At 42.6% G+C, this 19,958-nt stretch overlaps 2 protein-coding genes across 2 annotated transcripts in view; one reads left to right on the top strand and one right to left on the bottom strand.

The window, feature by feature from the left end:
* The first annotated feature begins 3,487 nt into the window (after window positions 1-3,487).
* The window catches only part of cog5 (component of oligomeric golgi complex 5), a 48,130-nt gene continuing 31,659 nt past the window's right edge, over window positions 3,488-19,958 (top strand). Inside the window, exons 1-6 of the mRNA XM_041029917.1 lie at window positions 3,488-3,544; window positions 3,920-4,059; window positions 4,419-4,476; window positions 5,344-5,398; window positions 6,134-6,203; window positions 8,046-8,166. Coding sequence (XP_040885851.1) covers window positions 3,499-3,544; window positions 3,920-4,059; window positions 4,419-4,476; window positions 5,344-5,398; window positions 6,134-6,203; window positions 8,046-8,166 — 490 coding nt within the window. The 5' untranslated portion in view covers window positions 3,488-3,498. The remainder of the gene's footprint in view (window positions 3,545-3,919; window positions 4,060-4,418; window positions 4,477-5,343; window positions 5,399-6,133; window positions 6,204-8,045; window positions 8,167-19,958) is intronic.
* On the bottom strand, window positions 12,040-14,151 carry LOC121176111 (G-protein coupled receptor 22-like). The gene is made up of 3 exons (XM_041030084.1): window positions 14,029-14,151; window positions 13,570-13,716; window positions 12,040-13,095 (listed from the first exon to the last, which is right to left on the bottom strand). Exons 1-3 carry the CDS (start codon window positions 14,149-14,151, stop codon window positions 12,040-12,042), a joined length of 1,326 nt encoding a protein of 441 aa, XP_040886018.1.

Genomic DNA, 19,958 nt, shown 5'->3' with positions numbered 1-19,958 from the left:
ACCTTGAAAAGGAGGAAATATAGGTAGAATAAAAGATGGATGAATGATTCCCTGAGATGTGAAAGTTCCTGTGGATTGAACCCAATCACCTTCACAGGAATCAACCACAATCACCACGGCAGGTGAAACACAATATCCAAATTTACACACAGGTTTTACAGCATTTTAAAGTTTAATATTTTACAGAACATTTCCTGACGGTGAAGGACCCTTCTCAGATCATGTCCTGGCCTTGAAGAAAGGCAGTGCTGAACACATCAAAGCCAAATTGCTTTTTTTTCCCCATCACTGAGCTCCTTTTTAACCAATTTTCAAAAAAGCCTGTGCACTTCATACAGTCTGTGTGTCATTGATCGCTACAACAACAGAAACCCATCTGGCACATGGACCTTTTGCCAATTAAGCCCAACAGTGCAGATGAAGTCAAGAATAAAACAAAGAAAACATTAACATCAGGAATCGTCCCTCAGCTCTGAATGGAGTCTGTGTGAACTGAAAGGGAATGTGCCACTGTACAAAGGAGGAAAAGAAGAGAGGAGGCAGAGTTCTTTGTGTGGATTTGTTGTGTCCTCTGACTCTCAGCTTGAGGCTTCCCTGATGGATAGGATTTGATGGATTCCTGGTCAGGGAGAGATTCAATTCAATTCAATTCAGTTCTATTTCTATAGCACCAAATCAACACACACACATCATCTCAAGGTGTCTGCCTCAAATGGTTGGGCTAAGAGGAGAGAAATGGGGTATGATGATGATGAGGTGGCATGAGAAGAAATGGCTGTTTTCCTAATGATGCTAGTCATTTAGCTGAACAAGCCATTTTTGGTACAGAGTGATAACTGCTTTTTTGTTTTGTTTTTTCATCTTCCTCCCCTTTCACCATCTCTGGTTCGGATTCAATGGCTCGGGTTTGATCCCTGGACAGGGAGTCGACAGTTCTAACACTGAGATGCACCAGCGAGCTCCCAAGACCGTTCCTCTGCTTTTCCTCTCGTGACACGATTTAAAAAAGTGAATTTAATTTGCCCCAGTCACCTTGAAAAGGGAGCGACTCAATGCATAAAGATGATGGATGAACGCTTCCCTGAGAAGTGAAGGATGAGTTACGAGCGAGCTGCCGAACGAAGCCCCCAGTCTCTGTGAATATAGGAAGGAGCCACATTCACAACTGCTCCAGGTTCTTAGTGAACCACAATTTCCCAATTTGCATACAAGTACATGCCATAACATTTACGTGCTTGACTACACCTCCACACACAAAGCCAAGTTCATTACATGACTGAGGTCCCATATTTTTTACATGCTAATGTCACATGTGTGCATCCACTGCATTTTCAGCAAGGACAGCTGAAAAGCACTTTCACTAGGAAAAGGCTGAATAACAAGGCATCATCGCACACACGCACGCACGCACACACATGCACACACACACACACACACAGAAAACTGACCACACACAGCAACATGCACACGCATCCTGTGTGTACAGTTTAGGCAGCTCTGGTTGTCATGGACACAGAAGACAAACACACGCCACTGAACCAACATCACACAGCAAACAAACTGGCTTAGAGTGAGTGTGGTGTTTTCTATTTGTATGCAGGCTTAAGCAGATGTGGTAGTACTCTCTGTCACACACACACACACACACACACACACAGACTTAGGCACACAAAGACACACAGTCCAATCAGGATGCGTTTTGCAAATTCAGGACTTCTTTTTTCCTCAGTCATCTGGAAAGGACACGTCTGGTATCACAGACAGCACTTTACTGCCCTGTTGTGGTGCGTGGCTGTCACTGCATCTGTGTGTTCTCAGTGTCAAAGGTCATGGTGATGGTCTAGGTTACATATCGGCAGATCTCATGCATGTCTATAGATAACATATCATCCATTTCTATATATTTTATTTTAGTTTTTGGTTTTTCTTTGCTTTACCATGTTACATCCACAGAAAGATATCAAACACGTGATGATACCCAGTGGCCTCCTGGGAGACTGCACCTTGTTAGCCAAGGCTAACTGGGCTTTCCTGTTCCTTTCACACCATTACAGCTTCCATTAAAGACAGAGGCAAAGAGGGGGAGGTTAGAAAGCCATGGTTAGATTGCAGTCCAGAGACACAGAGAGAGAGAGAGACACAGACAGAGCCATGAGAGGAGAAAAGAGGGAGACAGACAGACAAAGTGGTGAGAGGGAGGAGGTGTCTGTGTCTGCATGCTATTTCATTCTCCAGAGACAGAGGGAAAGAGCATGGGTGGGAGTGGAAAACTGAGAAAACCAGGCAAGAGCAGTTCAAGGACAACCAATATCACTGCAACCATATTTTTAGAACCTGAATTCACAGAGCAGTATGAAAATAATAAGCAAGACACCCAGGAGGAAATATATGATGAAAGTGCTACGTAAAGAAGAAAATCCTTCTTTATTTAGACAGATCTGTGTGCTCCTTTCAGAACCATTATTATATGAATATGTATAGAGATTTTCCATTATTTGCATTTTGCTTATTAGACTCATTTCATAAAGCAGCTATGGAGCTGATCTGGATGTATGTAAGTAGATGGATTTTAGGCTTTTATTTTGGCACTGCACAGATACTCAATGAACAGCAGAAATGACATATTCATTTGTAATTCAGCTAATATTTAAACCCTCTTCGCTGTGTTACCATACATGAAAATGATTGGCCATCTCCCTCAATTGCATTGGACTAATATTATTATTTTAACAACCTCTAGTTTTATATCTGTAAGCAGGTATAAATCAAAAATTCACCTGGTTTGTTACCAGAGCAAGAACTGAGGAGCAGCAGCACAATTTCTTTCTTCTCTTATTCTACTGGGATTCTTTTGTCTGCATACTCTCTATCACTCTGATGCATCAGTGGTCTTTTGATTTCAAGTGTGATTGAAGTTTGGAGTTTGATTTTAATTATGGATTGCCACTGCAGTGTCAAAACGCCCCCGCCTTTTGTTTTCTTATGTAGAAAACAAAAGACGTAAGAACGGTGGTGACTTATCGTGTGACAGCTCATCAGAAAAGCAATCATTTCAACACTTTCCCAAAAGCGGTCTCAGTTTTCCCTGGTAAGATGAGTGATGGTAGAGGCATTCAGATCCTTTACTTAAGTAAAAGCACAAATACAGCAAAGTAAAAATTCTTAAAATGCATAAAATGGAAGTATTCAAGTAAAGTTCAGATATCTCAGCGTTGTATTTAAGTACAGTACTTGAGTAAATGTACTTAGTTACTAGGTAAAATGTTTTTTTTTTCCTGACCCAGCATCTTCAGCAGAGATGGCTTCATCTCACATTCATTTAAGATTTTTTTTTTTTTTAACAATTAAAACCTTTCTAAGTGACTGTGTATTACTGGTTAGGGTAGAGTAGGACTCCGCTCCTCAGCGACAGTTCAGCCGTGTGTGGCCCTTTAAGGCTCGTGCGACGTCTTCCTGTCGTTGTCTCTCACTTTAAACGTCACACGCGGAACTACCAACATGGAGGACGGTGGAGAAGCTTCCACGAATTCACTTTTGAAAGATGGTAAAATAAAGCTTTGCGAACTGTAGCAGCGTAGTAGCGGCTGTTGCATTTCGACGACGGCTCCAAAACAACATTATAACCAGCGTTGTCAATCTTACACGTTCGCCCCGTTGCTAGCTATACCGAAATCACTTTCCTAGCTAGCTAACAAATTATGTTAGTTACATGTCTTCGTTTTTTTCTGTGACGACCATTTAAGTGAAACCTTGTTTTCTAATTTTGTACTATTGTTGATATCATTATTATAACCATTAAATTGAACTGGTGACTGTTAAGTGAAGCTCAGCAAGGAAGATGCAGACAGGGAGACAGCAGACAGTGTGTAGGTCGGTTATGAGAGTGAATGTACTGAGGCTGTGTTGGCTGTGTTTGCAGAGTGTTACGCTGATTTCCTGGCGGAGGACTTCGACGTGAAGACGTACACTGCTCAGGCTATACACCATGCTGTTATCGCCGAGCAGCTGGCCAAGCTGGCACAGGGCATCAGTCAGCTGGACAAGGAGCTCCACAGCCAGGTACAAAACCCAGCGTGACTCTCTGCAGGGTCTGAAGGAACACATTATGTAGACATAGCAAAATGAAGGTTCACAATCATACTGGTGTCTACTGGTAAATGAATGTGATGCAAATAACCTGAACGTGAAAGCTGTTCATTAAACACCAAACCAGACTTTGTATAGGATGGTACATGTAGTTTGCTAGTAAAAGCATGTGTCTCCAATATGGAGCATCATTGATTTATTTGTCTTATTCACACCCGCGTGTTTTTTGATTGACACATTCTGCTTATTTTAAAACTTTTTTAAAGCAGGGCACACAGTGGCATCCATAACAGGAGCCCCATCCATTGATTTACACTGCATCTTTCTTCCAGGTTGTGGCAAGACATGAAGACTTACTGGCTCAGGCAACTGGGATAGAGTCTCTTGAAGGTAAAGAAATCCTTTTCCATATGTTACAACTGTAGCTTCCAGAACAACATGTGCAGAAACTGCTTTATGTATATGCACCATGGGCGTTAGTTTATTTTAGGATGGTATTCAGATCAGTTACAGACACTGGTAATTTGGTTGAGATAAGTCATTTATTAAAGATAACATTTGTCCGCTTTTTTTCAAGTTACAATATTTTAACATTATGCTGCAGCTGTGAGCATTTTGTAAATGCTCCCTTGTTGCGTGTTGCTGTTTCACCATCAAATGGTTTCAGTTAATATTAGTGATGAAAATTAATTGTTTAGAGCAGAGATTGTCAACGTTTTTGGAGACCAGCAAACTAGCAAGGAGCACTGAGGTGCTTATATATAGAGGGTCGATGCTGAGTTGTGATGCTTAGCAAAAACTGAGAGGGCGCTAAATTCAACTTGTATTTACATGCACCGTCATTCCTATTCATCTGGCCTTCAGTGCTCGCAGTGGCAGGCGTCGGTGATGAGGTTAGGGAGGGAGTGGGTAGACAAGACTGGTTCTTGTCAGAACACGTTTGGTTACTTTGTCTTGGCCCATTGAATGGCTTTTGCAACCACATTGTTATTGACATTATCTTTTTGACGTCCATGTTTAACAATAATTTGTCCTTATAGTTTGTTTTATGATAGCATTCTTGTCATCAGTGTAATAACGTTCAGGAAGACCTTCGTGCCCGCATGTGAATGCACACAAGACTTCTGAAAACTCTGCAGCTCTTGCAGTTCTTGGGTTTTACCACAAGAGAGAGCCAGCGTTCCTCAGATGAGGAGCGATGCAGCTTTTTAAATTGGTGTAGTGAAAGGAAAAACTTTTGTTGGTTGTTGTCTTTAGGGGTCCTTCAGATGATGCAGACGAGGATCAGTGCTCTGCAGGCAGCTGTTGACAGGTAAATATATTTTCCCGTGGCTTTAGTCAGATGAGACGTTTTAAAATAACAATATTTACACAGATATAATTGGCTTTGGTGCCTGCTGCTTCACATTCACACACTTGAATACAAACAGTCTAAGTCTTTGGCTGGCTTTAGTGCACATGGTCCTTAGGTCTCAGACCCCTTGTATTCAGCCTGTATTAGAACGTCACAACAGTTTTCAGAAAAATGAATCCCTGCAGAAGTGCCCTGATGATATCTATAATTAAATGTAGTTTCCCCTAGTTTAATAGGAGTAAATCATACATGACCAAAGATGTAAGACATACTGTAGATCCAGGTAGTACAAATATCCTAGCTCAAATTTTCTTGTCTTGTTTTGTAATCCCACAGTGTGTGAATCTGGGTGTCATTTGAGCTGCAGGCTCATCTTAGACAAATACATTTAACCCATGCATTTCTGCATTTTTACTGCTTTTCTCTTCCTTCATCACCTGATGACAGCTCATTCAAAACTCGGCCAGCACCGTTTTAACTAGAGCAAAGAAAAAAGAGCATATTTCTCTGATCCTGCTCTTTGGAATACTTGGAATATCTAAGTTTGTAAAACATTGGAACCACAAGGAGGACCCCAGGTTCAGGTTCTGAAAAGCTCCATGTTGTAAAATTTCTGCAGCAGAAAAGGCGCATGTGATTCTCTTATGCACATTGGTCCTAAATAAAACAGTCAAACTCTGCCTGTCTCCTCAGGATAAGAACAAAGATTATTGACCCATACAACAAGATTGTGGCCAGGATCACTCAGCTTGCCAGACTGCAGGTAAGTCTCCACCACCCACTTTGTGACCACGTATTCTGTTAACTTTTCTGTGGCTGTGTGAATCAGTCAGCCTCTCGTTTTTAAAATGGCAGATGAAATAGATTGACAGTTCTTTGCCTGGCAGTTTTTTTTTACCAAAGAACATTATTTTACATTTGTTACGAAGCTTTCCCAAACCCACCGAGAAATTAACACTGTGTAGGAGAGAGGTTGAGCGTTTGCCTATATGTAGGCAAGATATCTGCCGCGTGCAGAGCTCCAAGCTGCTGTGCGTGCATGACCTAGCGAGCGCATGTGCACACTGGGCTGCAGTTCTCCTGTTTGTGCAGCTGAGGGAAATCATGATTAAATATTGATGAAACGGTGGCTGTAAAAAAAAGGTCAGTGTGATTCTGAGGTCTCTCTCTTGGGCTAATGGATTGCTCAGATTTTCTCTGTGTGTGTGTATGTGATCTCGCTCTCAGTCTCTGGCCCGAGCCTTCACTATAAGCTGGATGTGACTCAAAGAGCAGCCACACAATCAGTCACTGGGGAATCCAAGGACTCTGTTTGGCATTTTTTCCCCCTTGTCAACAACACAACAACTTCCTCTCTGTCCTCCTGAGTTAAAAAAAATCCACTGTAAATGAATAAGTATTAACATGTATATTGATTGAATTCATTTAAATGCAGCCCACGCAGCCTAATCGCTAAATAAGAGTTAACATTGTGTGAGTCCTTCTCCGTGTGTCTGCTGCGTCACTGGTTGACAACAATAAAAAAAATGGCCTGTTTTGGACCTCTGGATCAATGCCCACATCTCTGATTAGTTAATTGATTTGGACACACAACAGCAATTCAGTCTGCTTATCAGGCTCCCAGCAGGTGACTTTGCATTTTTTGGTTGTGGTAAATTTTTTTTTTTCCTGCTATGGAGCTGAATCCTAAATGCTGCCACGTTACTTCTCATACTGTTTGGTGTCATAATTATCTGTTCAGCTTGGCTTATTGTTTTTTTTTTTTTTTTGTTGTTGTTTGTGTTTGTTTTCATTTTGACTTTTTGCACTGCTTGCTCATGTGACATGATTTGCAATCAATCAGTGATATTCAGTGCAGTTTGATGAATTCCATTTTGTCCGGTACTTTGGTTTATGATCAGCTAAAACTAATGACATTACCCATCAGCCTCAGCTGCACTTTGTCTACAGGGATAATTAGTAAATGCTAGCATGCTAACTTACTACACTAAGATGGTGAGCATGGTAAACATTACCTTCTGAAGATCAGCATTGCCATTGTGTTGTCATTGTGAGCATGTTAGCCTGCTGGTGTTAACATTTAGCTCAAATCACCCCTGTGCCCAAGTACAACCTCATATAGCTGCTTGCGTGGCTGTAGACTCTTGTCTACACACACACACACACACACACACACAGATAGGTGGACACACACGATCAGACGGAGATGGCTGCCCATCAGCTCTCAGCTACACCCCTGTGTATTTCTTTCCATCTGTGTTAAACACATCTTCCCCAGCTGTTAAGGATTTCATGTACAGTGTGTACAAGCTACTTCATGAGAGAAACAACACTGTGGCTAATATTATGGCTCAGAGTACTCGCATCAGAGTAAACATGCCCTCAAGAGCTTTTCTTTCCTTTTTTTTTTTTGTGTGTTTTACTTCCAGCACATATGTGCACATCGCTAAGAAGCAGGAGTAGCTCCATTGTTACCATATGAGTTGGCATCACAGCCATTAAATTCTGTCAGCTTTTGTCTTAGCTAGTTTGGTGTCTGATTTCTGTATCTGTCAGAGGTGAACCACACCTCTTACCTGACCTCCTTTCTCCCTTCCTCCTCCAGGTGGCCTGTGACCTGCTGCGGAGGATCATTCGCATTTTGTACCTGAGCAAGAGGCTCCAGGGTCAGCTCCAGGGGGGCAGCAGGGAGATCACCAAGGCCGCTCAGAGCCTCAACGAACTAGGTAAGGACATGCATGTGTTTTGATGTCTAAGATTAAATGAAGAGTACTAAGCCACATTTTTATATGCAGTGTCTGAAAAAAAGTACCATAAAAACTCCCAGACATCTCCCTGACACAGTTTGTGGATGTAGAAGGTGTCATCACTCTTTGCAGCTGAGACTGGAAAATAACTAAGGTCTTGTCACATTTCTGGTATGATTAGATTATTTGTAGCGCGTGGACACAAGGCAAGATATTTGGCAGCAGAAAATGTATCTGGAGCAGTCATAGTCTGCAGTAAAGTTTTGGCCTATAGGATTGCAGGAAGAGGGGATCATACTGCGGCTTCAGTGATGACAGCGTTGTTGACCTTTAAATTAGAGCGTGGGGCCTGTTGTGTCAGCTGTAAGGGCGTAAGGCACGCTGCTCTGGAATGGCCTGACAGATTGAACACTATCCAGAACTTCAGCAAGACTCAAGCATAAATAATATACAAAAAAAGATCAGCACAGCAGTCACACTTTTACCGATTACGGAGTGCTGTGAAAAGCAGAGAAATTGTGCTAAAGCTCTGGAACAGTCTTTCATTTCATATTAGGTGTACAGGCATTCTTTGTTCTGTGCTTCTAAATCTCACCTGAAGCCTGAATTTATTGGATTATAATTATTTCCCTAATGACTGATGATGCTGTTTTATAATTTCTATTTATATATTTTTACTCGTATTTTTTCTCTGCCTTGTTTAATTCAGCGTGCTGAAATATTTGCGCATCATTCATAACAGGATTAGAAAAGATCAACAGGATTTTTTTAAATTTATCCTGTGATTTTTTTATTGCCCCATATGTTCTGTCTGTTATTTTCTTTCCCTCTGGTAAGCACTTAGAGATTTGAAACTCTGCACACTTTAGCATTTTGAGGATTATTATTATTATTATTATTGCTGCTGGTTGAATATTTTTTATTTACAATCCTTCCTCTGAAACTCATTGTTAGTTACAACTAATAAAACCTGCATTTGAACTTGGAAAAATACACAAAAGTAATCGCCTACTAAGCACTTTGACAATCTTTGAATCACACAGTGTGAAGATGGGTAACTGCTCACTGCCTTCGCTAGCTTGCCGTCATTTGAGTTTCACCATGCGCACCACTGCACACTAAATGTTCAGAACAAAGCGGAGAGGCACAAGAGCACATGGAGTTCAGACCCATGTGTTAACATTTTACTGCACGGTCAGCGCACTACAGCGCATAAGTGCACTTTAACTAATTAAAAGGAGCAGTAGAATTTACTTAAGGCAATATACATAACACCGAATAAGGAATTGTTCACCGCAGAATGAAAGTGCAGGTACTCACACATATGAATCAAAGTTAAACACACAGTGAAGTTACTTATGTGTTTCCACATAAGTAACATACATAGTTTGCAGTTGCCTGGCATTGCATCACATCCTGCAGTCGTAGCGCGACATTATCAGATCTTCCTTCTGGATCACCTGTGGAGAAAGTGTTTTAGCTCGGGTTTGTTTCTTCTCTTCTTGAGTAACACGTCTTCCGTAGGTGTCTTTTCTATACTCTGCCATTCTTCTCTTCACCAGCCACTTGTTTCTTGGCTGGCTGGCTGGCTGCCAGCTGGGTGTGAAACACCTTGTGTGAGCTCATGAGCAGGGTGCTGCTGTGCAAGGCTTTATGGAAGGGGGCTCATTCAGAGCCAGCGGACTTGTGGGCCAGTACAATGAGCTGTAACCTGGCACATGCTTCTGCTTCTCTCTGGTGGTTGGTTGTTCAAAGTGCGGTTGGAAGCATTCGTGTGCTTTGGCGTGTCAGTGGTTTGTGTTGGGTCCTCAGTTTTTTTTCTTCTGATCATGGCCTGTATTTGATATTGAATTCAGTGGTGTTTCTCTATTAAAGATCCCATGAAACGGGCACTTGAACTTGCTACTTCCAATAAAAAATAAAGTGGAACTTCTGTGGTCACTAGAGATCTTGTTGAATACAGCTATTTGATTCCACCAACTGGAAGAGAGTAGAAGTGGTAGTGGGGAGAGTAGAAGTGGAAGGAAAATCTGATTAGCATTTTGTGTGAAGCACACTGAGACCCTTAAGATTAATCTCACTGTCTAGTGTCCCACCCCAACATGGATATACATCACATAGAGGAGGTAATGACACCATTTCATGGGGCCTTTAAGGCTGTGATCATACCTGTACGATGAGGCAGAGCATCCATATCCAGTCTGACCTCATTTACCCTTTTCTCTCAGCTCTCCATCATAAAAGTCCATCGTTAGAATTGTTGTGTCTAACAGGCGGATGGCTACGTACAGGGAGGCGTATGACCTTCGGGTGTCAGCAGAGGGAAAGTGATATTGATGCACTGCATGTCTCCACCACCAGTTATCTCTGCGCCATACTTGCCTTAGTTATCTCGAGGCATTAAGGGGCGACAGAGCGGGTTCACAAGGACAAGTGTTTTCAGCAGCCTGTGACCACTTTTCATACCACACACACACACACACACACACATGCACACACATAAACACATGCAGACTGGCACAAGTTCCATTGGCTGAAAAGAGCTTTTATATGGGGTCAGTGTCCTTGGTGTTCTCCAGCGCAGCAGCAGGCTCTTAGAGGTGATCCAGTGTCAGCTTCTACTCTCTCTCTGCTGTGCCAGTCAGGTTGTTGTCCAGCGATTCCAGCAATTTCTCAAGTGGGGTTTTGCTGCGTTGTGTTTTGATATTTTGGTCGTACTGTGGAGTCCTGGAGTCACTTCAGTGGGGTTGAAAGAGGGCCACCTGAAGAATAGTGTTTGGCTCTTAATTCTGCTTTGGAATTGTTCAATCAGTATAGTTTAATCATGTGAGAATAATAGAATAAATCATAATAGTTTAATAATAGTAGAAGTTTGCTTAATTTCAGCGCAATGTCCTTTTCCCAGAGGCCACCACATTTGAAAAATCTTTAAGCAAATACACAATATGGACAGTGTATCACTGAAGTACACAAGTTGGTGTCCACATACTTTTGGGCTTTCAGCCATTCTAATTTGCTGGAACCACCCCAACCCTAGTTTGAACCCCATATTTCCAAAGGCGGTCTTTCATTTCTCTACTATATGACATAACAGACAGGTGACCTCTCTAAGGAAAGTGAAGGACGAACTTGATTCCCCATCGTAGTTTTTGACCCCCCCACTGGCCCCGATGAGTTCTGATCCTGTATCCAGTTCCACACGAAGAAGCAGCAGCAGCAGCAGCAGCAGCAGCAGAGGGATACTGACGCATATTGTGCCTTTGGTTGTTTATTACAAACGGTGACAAACAATATCAAGGTGTTCAATGACTGTACACGGACATTTGTCTCATTTTACGCTAACCAGAGAACAACACGCACTGCTGTTTAGATACAGAGTTATGACTGAACTGTCCTTGATAGCACGCCACGACATTCCACAATAAATAGCAATAAATTACGCTCTTCGTGTGCCTGTGATACCGATTTGGAGACATTTGAAAAAAAAAACAAAAAACTGCAAATGCGTTCCTTGAACTCATACATTCAGCTGCTGATAGTCTCTCTCTCTCTTTACACATGATGTTTATATTCAGGAAACCCCCCACCCCTCCCCCCCGTCTTCATGTGTTTATTCCTCAGGGACCACATTTTATTTTCTGTGGTCATCATTTTAGTATTCTTGTATTAAGCTGCCCAGAATATTCCGTTGTTAAATAGCACACCCCGGTTTAGCTTGTTTAGACTCAGTATTTCTTCTACTCTATCATCTCCCTCCAAAACATCCATTTTTTTCTTGAGTGTAGCTCTCTGTGTGCTAACTCCCATTTACACTTACATAACACTATTTGACATATTTACATTGAGTTAAATTTAGTTCTCTGCATCCTGTGAGCACAGACATTTTTGTCTGGCTTCCGTGTCCTCGAAGGTGACCTTCTTGTTTCGCCTGGGGTCGATCCATGAGTTATGAATGACCACATTGTTCGGCGTAGGGTCAGCCTCGACTACAGACACCACCCTCTTCTTCATCTTGCTCTTTAAAACCTTTTGGAACTTCTGCCGGGTGAAGGCGTAGAGGAGCGGGTGAAAGATGGTGGTCCCGTAGGCCATCACCAGGAAGCCCAAGCGGAGGCGGACAGTCAAATCACTGGGCCCAGTGCTGAGGATGATGGTGTTGAGCACAGTTATTGGAGTCCAGCAGAGCAGGAACGTGGAGATGATGAGAAGAGACATCCTGAAGACCCGTTTCTGTCTCTCCCGTCTTTCCCGATGACGCTTTACCGCTCTTCGTAGAGCGATAATGACGGACACTGAAGCCCGCATGCCCAAAGGTGCGCTCCCACCTGCCCTGACTCCAGTGCTGACCTGTGACGCGTCAGTCGACTCCGCTTGTGTCGCAGTGCTCAAAGAGATAGTGTTTTTACTCTTTTGCTTCTTTTTTGGCAGGTTGTGCTGAAAGCGCGTTCCAATGCGAATATTAAGCGCCTGAAGAATCTTGTAGTAAGTCACCAGCATGACCATAGCTGTGAAGAAGAATATAGGGATCTGTGCTAGCAGGTGATAGTACAAACCCAACTCTGTGTAGTACTCATTTGTATGAGCCACTGTAACCACAGCCGTCTGGTTCACGAGGTCTGAACCAGAGTTGATGAAGAAGCCTACTTCCATGAAGGGGACCAGGAAACTGAAAAAGGATAAAGCCCAAATAGATCCCAGCAGAGCCACAGCTCGGCCCATTGTAAGCACACGGTTGGCTGGCCGCACTGAGATGTCGTAGCGGTCCACGGTGATGGCCAGGACGTTAGCAGCAGTAGCTACGCTTGCAAAGGAGACGCAGGCTTCGTGGAAACAGCATACCATGGCTGTGTCTGCCTCCAGAGGAAGTAGCACCACCACGGCTGTGAGCGGGATGCAGCATACACATACCTGGAAACAGACGGGAACAAGGATTACAGTCACATCAAAAATGCATGTTTTTATATCTGATCTTGAGACTGTTTAGGACCAGATAAAGTTTATGTGTGAAGGATATTTTCCTTTCCTTCATTCAATTGCTTAATTCACTAAGGTCTTTTCCTATAGCTTGCCACTCAGTAAGTGCAAAGCTAGCTCCGAGCAGCTTTGCACGGAGCTAGCTTTGCACTTACTGAGTGCAAAGCTAGCTCCGAGCAGCTGTAGTTTAGTACACAACTGCTGTGGGTTTAGATGTTTTGGTCACAAGAATTAGATTAGCAAGATGCTAAATTGACATTGGTGGACCGCATGATTGCTGCTTAGTATTGAGATGATGTATGTGATGAGTCTGAGCCCTCCCGCATCCACAGAAGGTGCTATTATCTGCTGCTCACTTTAAATTCCTGTTTTCTAAAAGGCAGCTAATAATAGAGGTTTTGGACTCACCAACACATCCACCACGTGCAGGTTCATGGTGATGATGTTGGAAACGGAGCTGATGAGGTTCTGTTTCATACAGTAGAGGACCAGCACAGTGAGGTTCGAGCTCAGACCCAAAACTATCTCCAACAGCAAGAAGCCCGTCAGAGAAACCTAGCAACAAAAAGAACATGGTGGAAATGATGCCATGTAGTGTGACTTTAAATTTTTAGTCCTCACAATTAGTAATAACATGGAAGATTTAATTTATACTTTATATAACAAGGATGTTCTCCAACAAAGATTTATACAAGGTGTATTTTAAGTATCTAACATTTAAGTTTAAATCTAACAATTACCAGGACAAACACCAGTTTCCTAAAAATATTATATGCCTAAGGGAACTCAAGCAAATTTTGTGCCATCACCTCACATTGATCTGACGGAAAAACAGTCTAAGATGTGTGTATGAGGCTTTCAGCATACCTGGAAGCTGATGGGGTAGATGGCCTCGGAGGAGGTCATGTCAAGGTCAAAGGGGTCAGCAGCGTCAAGCACCGTCATGTTGCTCATGGTGGCGGCAGAGATCAGCATGGGAGATGTGTGCATTATCCTGACAGGAGGAAGATGCCTGGAGAGCGGTTAGCACAAAAACGGTCTTTGTTAGCAAGCGAAACCACTGCATCCGTTTCTGCCAAAGATCTGTTCAGCTGTCACCAGACCAGTGAGCTTACACTTGGCACTGCCTTTTGCTTTTTTTGTGATGAATGCCCATGTATTATTCATCTGGCAAAAAAACAACAACTTTTCAGCATGTCTGACATACCACATTAGCCCGATTTGTGCCTTGACCCGCAGCGAGGAAGGCTGAAATGTGTTGTGAGTGATAATTTGAAAACCTCTCAATTGGAAAAATCTGATGTCGTCATATCAGTAGGATTTTAGGATTTAAAGGTGACTTCTTCAAAATGCTCAAGTACAATTTTGGAAACACAGAAAGGTTGTAGATACAGTTTGAGTCAAACTCCTGAAGTTTTTAAAGGTAAAAGGTTTTCTTTGATATGCGGAAGCCTGGAAGGGAAGTGAGAAAAAACAGTTCAGCTGATCAGCTGAATCCATTTTTTTTCAAGTCTTACAGAAATAGTTTTCTCTCCTGTGTTTATAACTTAAGAACAGGTGGAAAAAAACGTTTTCCTGGGATCATAAGTTGTTTTTTTAACTGTGACAGGTGAAAAAAAAAAGTTTTGGCAGGTGGATTTTTTTTGTTGTTGTCAGGATTGGCAGGAAATTGTTGTTGTAATACTCATTTCAACCATAAGAGTCCGAAGCGCAATGCTACTCCAGCTAAATGGCACTAAAAGCATTCATGTTTTGCTCCACGTGATTTTTGAATCTCTCCGTACACTCTAAACACAAGCTACATTAAAATTAAATGAATATACAATTCTAGCCAAAAGAAAGACATGAAGGTAATATTACATTGTTGACGTTTCTGGGAAATATCAGGAATCCTGGAGCCTAATTGCATAAAAAGACTTGTGACTGCAGAGGTCATTCCCTGGCAAAATTTAAAAAATGAATCTGGTGCAGATGAATCATGTGCTGCAGTGCGTAGGCTATGGTAAATAACATTATAACTAAGGGGAAGGTTCTTCAGATTGCAGGGGTCGATCATACTGTGCACACTCATAAGTCATTTGAAAGAGATGCCAACTGACAAGGCAATAAAAACAACAGTATCTACTGTAGAATCAGAATCCTGGTCCCATTATTGATACCAGTATATGCTGTAAAATAAAAGTGCTGTATTGTCAGTGTTGGCTAGCGAGGGCCATACTGATTTGCAGTTACTGTTAGCAAAACACAGACAAACCCAGGATACTTTAAACAAAGTGCAGAGGAGAAGCATTGCACAGCATCTGAAATAAATTCTTTCCAACACCTGGAACTGGGAGTCTGCACCAAACAAATTTTATTATTTCCCGAAACAGACAATCTTGACAAGCACACCATGTTCACTCAATGATTGGCCTGGTGTAGGGAGATGAGAAAGAAAGCAGGATTTGAACTCTTAAGCTTTTTTCCCCCCCACACGATTACTCTTCATGTCACTTTGCCTCTTTCTGTGACAAAAGACGTTTGTCCCTGCTTTTGAGTGTTTAAAACAGCCATAAAAGCTAAAAACAAAAGCTGCTTTCAGGTGTGGTCAGATCACACAAGCTAGTTTGCGTCTAGTACACCGGTGCCTTAGGCCAAAGTTACAGAGTATGGACAGGAGCTGATCGTTTTGTCACTGCTTGAGAGAATCTGTCCAGAAAACAAGCCATTTGAAAGCCCTGGTTTGCCTTTTGAGCCTAAACAAACCAAATGCAAGCATACCAGATATGTGTTTTGTAGACCTTGGTTCCTGTGTAGTTTCGACTAAAGAAAATTGTTGTGGTATCAGGGTCAAACTCACCACTCCCTCCCAGCAGTGTCCTCTCCAGCTCAGCAGCTATCGAAGTGGCCACAAGGAACTTGCTGGAGGACATCAACACATCCCACCATGTTTTGACTCTGACGAGATCAGTCTTCAGTTTATCTTGATGTCCACCTTTCTTTCTGTGAACATATTGACATTTGACTGACAGTGAAAAGTCCTCTGTGAGCTTAATCTCTGGGGACACTGGCTCCACTCAGGCAAAGGCAAAAGTCTGTTTGCGAAACACAGAAAGCAACACACGCCCGCCCCTCGTTGGGGGGCATGTGGTTTACAGCATCAGTGCGGTGCGCTAAGATCAATGCTTCCTTTCATGCAGAGCTCTGTCTCGTCATTGTCCGTTGTGCTTGAACCGTCGCCTCCAGTGTCATCCCCGGCTGAAAATGATGCCAGTGTCGGAACAATCCTCCTCTGCTCCACCGCTTCCCACTTTTCAGGTGTTGCACATTCTTCACCCTCTTCTATTTATCTCTCTGGAGATGTAGCGCACTTCCCGATATGGTCCGTAGCACCTTATGTTAGACCACATCAAGGTAAGCCCAGAGGACAGTGAAGGGAGGAAGTAGAGATGACAGAGAGGAGGGAGGGTTAAACCCTTCACTTCCCTGTGATCCAGAGGGGGGAGGCGGGGGGACACTTGCACCAAAGGCCAGAGACTTGGATGTAGGTCATGTAGAGTCAATCATCCAAAGAGACTCATCCACTGACTCTTGGGCGTCCACAACCTTCTTATTCCCACTTTATCCTTCACAGATTGTGAGAGAGGAATTGATTCAAGCATAGAATTATGTCACATCCATTCGCCATCATCATCATCAGCCCCTTCCCTTGTGCTCTTTGTCCTTTACGTTCCATTATTGATTCTGCAGAGGTGAGGGATGAAAGATTTCAGTAACATAATATCAAAGAAAGAAACGTGTCACATTGAAATCCGATCGTTTCTCTGTGGCGTGCACGAAGCATCGTGTGTTCCTCGCCTAATTTCAACTTATTTATCATTACGCTGACAGAGAGCTGGCTCTTTCTGCGCTAATTGGACGCCTGTCTCCGCTCGTGTTTGCGCTCGTGTTCGTGTGCGCGCCCAGTGTGTGTTTAATCAGTTTTGATGCCTTGCCTTTTGTCTTTGATGGTTCTTGTCATGCGTCGCTCAGCAAATGAGCGCTGAAAACTGAACTGGTTCTCTGCAAACCGTCTCAGTGTGTGAAATGCAGATGCAGGCTCGACTGTCACAACAAGAGACCGCACGCTTTCTCTGTAAGTCACTTCAGGACTCAGCCGGATTGTTTTGAGATTTAAAATCTGAAAAGAACTTTTGGCATGAAAATTAGATTTTGATCAAAATTAAATTGTTTTTGTGTCGGTACCCAAAGGAAAGAATTCTGTATAATCTAGGAATGAATTACAATGTCTGTTTACAGATTGTAATATCCGTGATGAAAGAGAGTGGTATGCATATTTGTATTTACACATGTATGTTCCTCCTTACATTCTAATTGTCTGCTATTTGGTTTAAACACTACTACAAGCCACTTGATCCATTAAGGGATCAAGTGGCATTCTCGTAAAACAAACTCATGTGCTCTGAGCAATTTGTAATATGTGTTTCTAAAAGTGTTTATAACGTGTGTAACCAATTATACCATGGCCATGCACGATACTGGATTCCCATTGGCTGCTTTCACACAACGGCACAGCTCTGACGCAGCAAACTGATCAGCGCTCTAAATCAACAGTGTCTGGGTTCAGCTGTTTTTAGGCCACAGCTTCTCCTGCCTTTATTTTATTAACATTTATTTTAAAGTTGGCAAAGATGCTGCAAAGCACAAAGTTTCCAATTAAAGAGCATCCTTCCCCAATGCATGGCACATGGTATGAATCTCATAATCCACTGTGATCTGTGTATGTGTTGCCTGGGTTAGTTTTCAATATCTGCACTGCTTGTTTTGGATTATACCTCACACCTACTTGTTCTATGTCCGGGGAAACCAGTATGAAAACATTTAATCTTAAGCAAGCCTCAGATAAGAATGTTCAAAATACTGAAATAAGGTGACAGCGTGCAGACTGTTTAATTTTCTAATTAAGAGTGACATAAACAAGATGACACACATTAATACCAAACATAAATAAATTTGCACAGCGGTTATGGACGATCTCCATATGCTCTGTCATTCAGAGCAGGTGACAGATTTTCCACATTGCAGCAGTTGAGGCTTCAGAGAGGAAGAGGCAGACGCCTGCGGCTACAAACACGGCGCAGGAGCGTGGGACATGCTGACAGACGTGGGCAAACCCTAACCTTAACCACGCAAAACTTGTACCTAAACACAAACCAGCCAATCACATGCAATCTGATGGAACACCTACCACTGTCAACACGCCCACCGATTTCTGGCGAAAGGCCCAGATTCTAGGAGCTGCATTTACATCAAGTATATCGCTAAAGGGATGCTCAGGCCTGAGCGAGGTGTCAGATCAGTGAGGGGAAAGGATCTGTTAATTAATCCATATGTCAGGAAAAAAAAAAAAAAAGCAGAAAAATTAACAGATAAATTTCAGTTAATCTTTTGTCATTTATTAAGTAAAAGCTATTCTATCATTTCAGCTTTTTAAATATGATATTTTGCGGTTTTATATCATTATATATTGAATATTTTTGTTTTTTAGGCTGTTGGCCAGATAGATTTTTTTCAGTATCTTCTAATATTTTATTGTCCATAGTTTTGATCAGTTAAATTGGGAAAAAAAATTAGAAGCAATACTGGAAGTAATTGTTGGATCCAGCTGTAGTAGTTTCTTGAAAAAGGGACCATTTTCTCTGAGCCTTCACCGACTTCTCCTTGACCACTTCTTGCTCTTGATATTGACTCCATTACCTTTAGCTCTGCTGCAGTTTATAGCCTCAATAATAATAATAATAACCCTCTTTTTAACTGGACAACATGAGCAAAAATGCTCCTTTGCTTCAACTTAATTTATGGCTTAGTTCACTTTTTGCCATGCTCATGTTTTCTTTTAACTGTATTTTCCATTACATGAAACACCTGTCCTCTAGATGACCTCAGTCTATGGACAAATTGAGACAAGTTCCGTCTTCAGTCTTATTAGTTTCGTGTTGTACGAGCTTCGCCTGCAACAGGAGAGCAGGTCTCTTAGGGGAGGCAGTGAACTCAGCTTAGCTTGTGAAGGAGCTGTGTTCCTTGCCAGTTTGACAGTCACTCATTTAGTCCAATTATTCTCCCCTCAAAAAATAATCACTGCTTGAAAATCGTGACTGGCAGGCTCAACAACATGTCAGCACGCTGCGTGTGTTTATCTGGAGCTGAACGTGTTTGCCTTGGCGCTACACGTTCGCATTCGCCTTGCTGTCAGCCTCACCAGTGACAGTGTTAGCGTATGATTTTGCTGTGTGTGGTAGTTTACCTCCAGACGAAGACCATCCCTCAGCGATCCCTGGCTCTGTCGGAGTTCTTCCCTTCCCTCGTAGGGCTTTGTAATCTCAATCCCCGAAGGCGGCGCGGTGCCCACAGGTGATAAGCCTGAATGGCTGAGGTTTAGCCTAGTCGTCCATCATTCAAGCATCTTATGCCACCGCTGTTCAGTCCTTTCAGCGTGGAAATCTGACTGGTTAGAAAGCATGCAGCCACGGAGCCTGGAGAGAGCACGAGAGATACTGACACTGCTGCTCTGCCTCCCCCTCTCTCCTCTCTCTCTGCTGTGCTTCTTTTTCTGTCGGTCTGTCTCTGTCCTGCTTCCTGCCTCTCTCTGTATCTGCCTCCAGTAGCCCTCCTATTCATCCACTGCTCCCTCCCCCTCCTTCTCCCCTCTCTGAAACTGTCTTCTCCTTTTCTTTTTTTTTTCCCTTTTACACCTCTGCGCTTGACTAATTGGACTCATAAAGCAGATTTAACACTCTTCGTAAGTCTTTCCTTTTCCC

This window comes from Toxotes jaculatrix, chromosome 22, assembly GCF_017976425.1.
Source record: "Toxotes jaculatrix isolate fToxJac2 chromosome 22, fToxJac2.pri, whole genome shotgun sequence".
Classification (NCBI taxonomy): domain Eukaryota; kingdom Metazoa; phylum Chordata; class Actinopteri; family Toxotidae; genus Toxotes; species Toxotes jaculatrix.
This window is presented reverse-complemented; position numbering and strand designations above follow the sequence as displayed.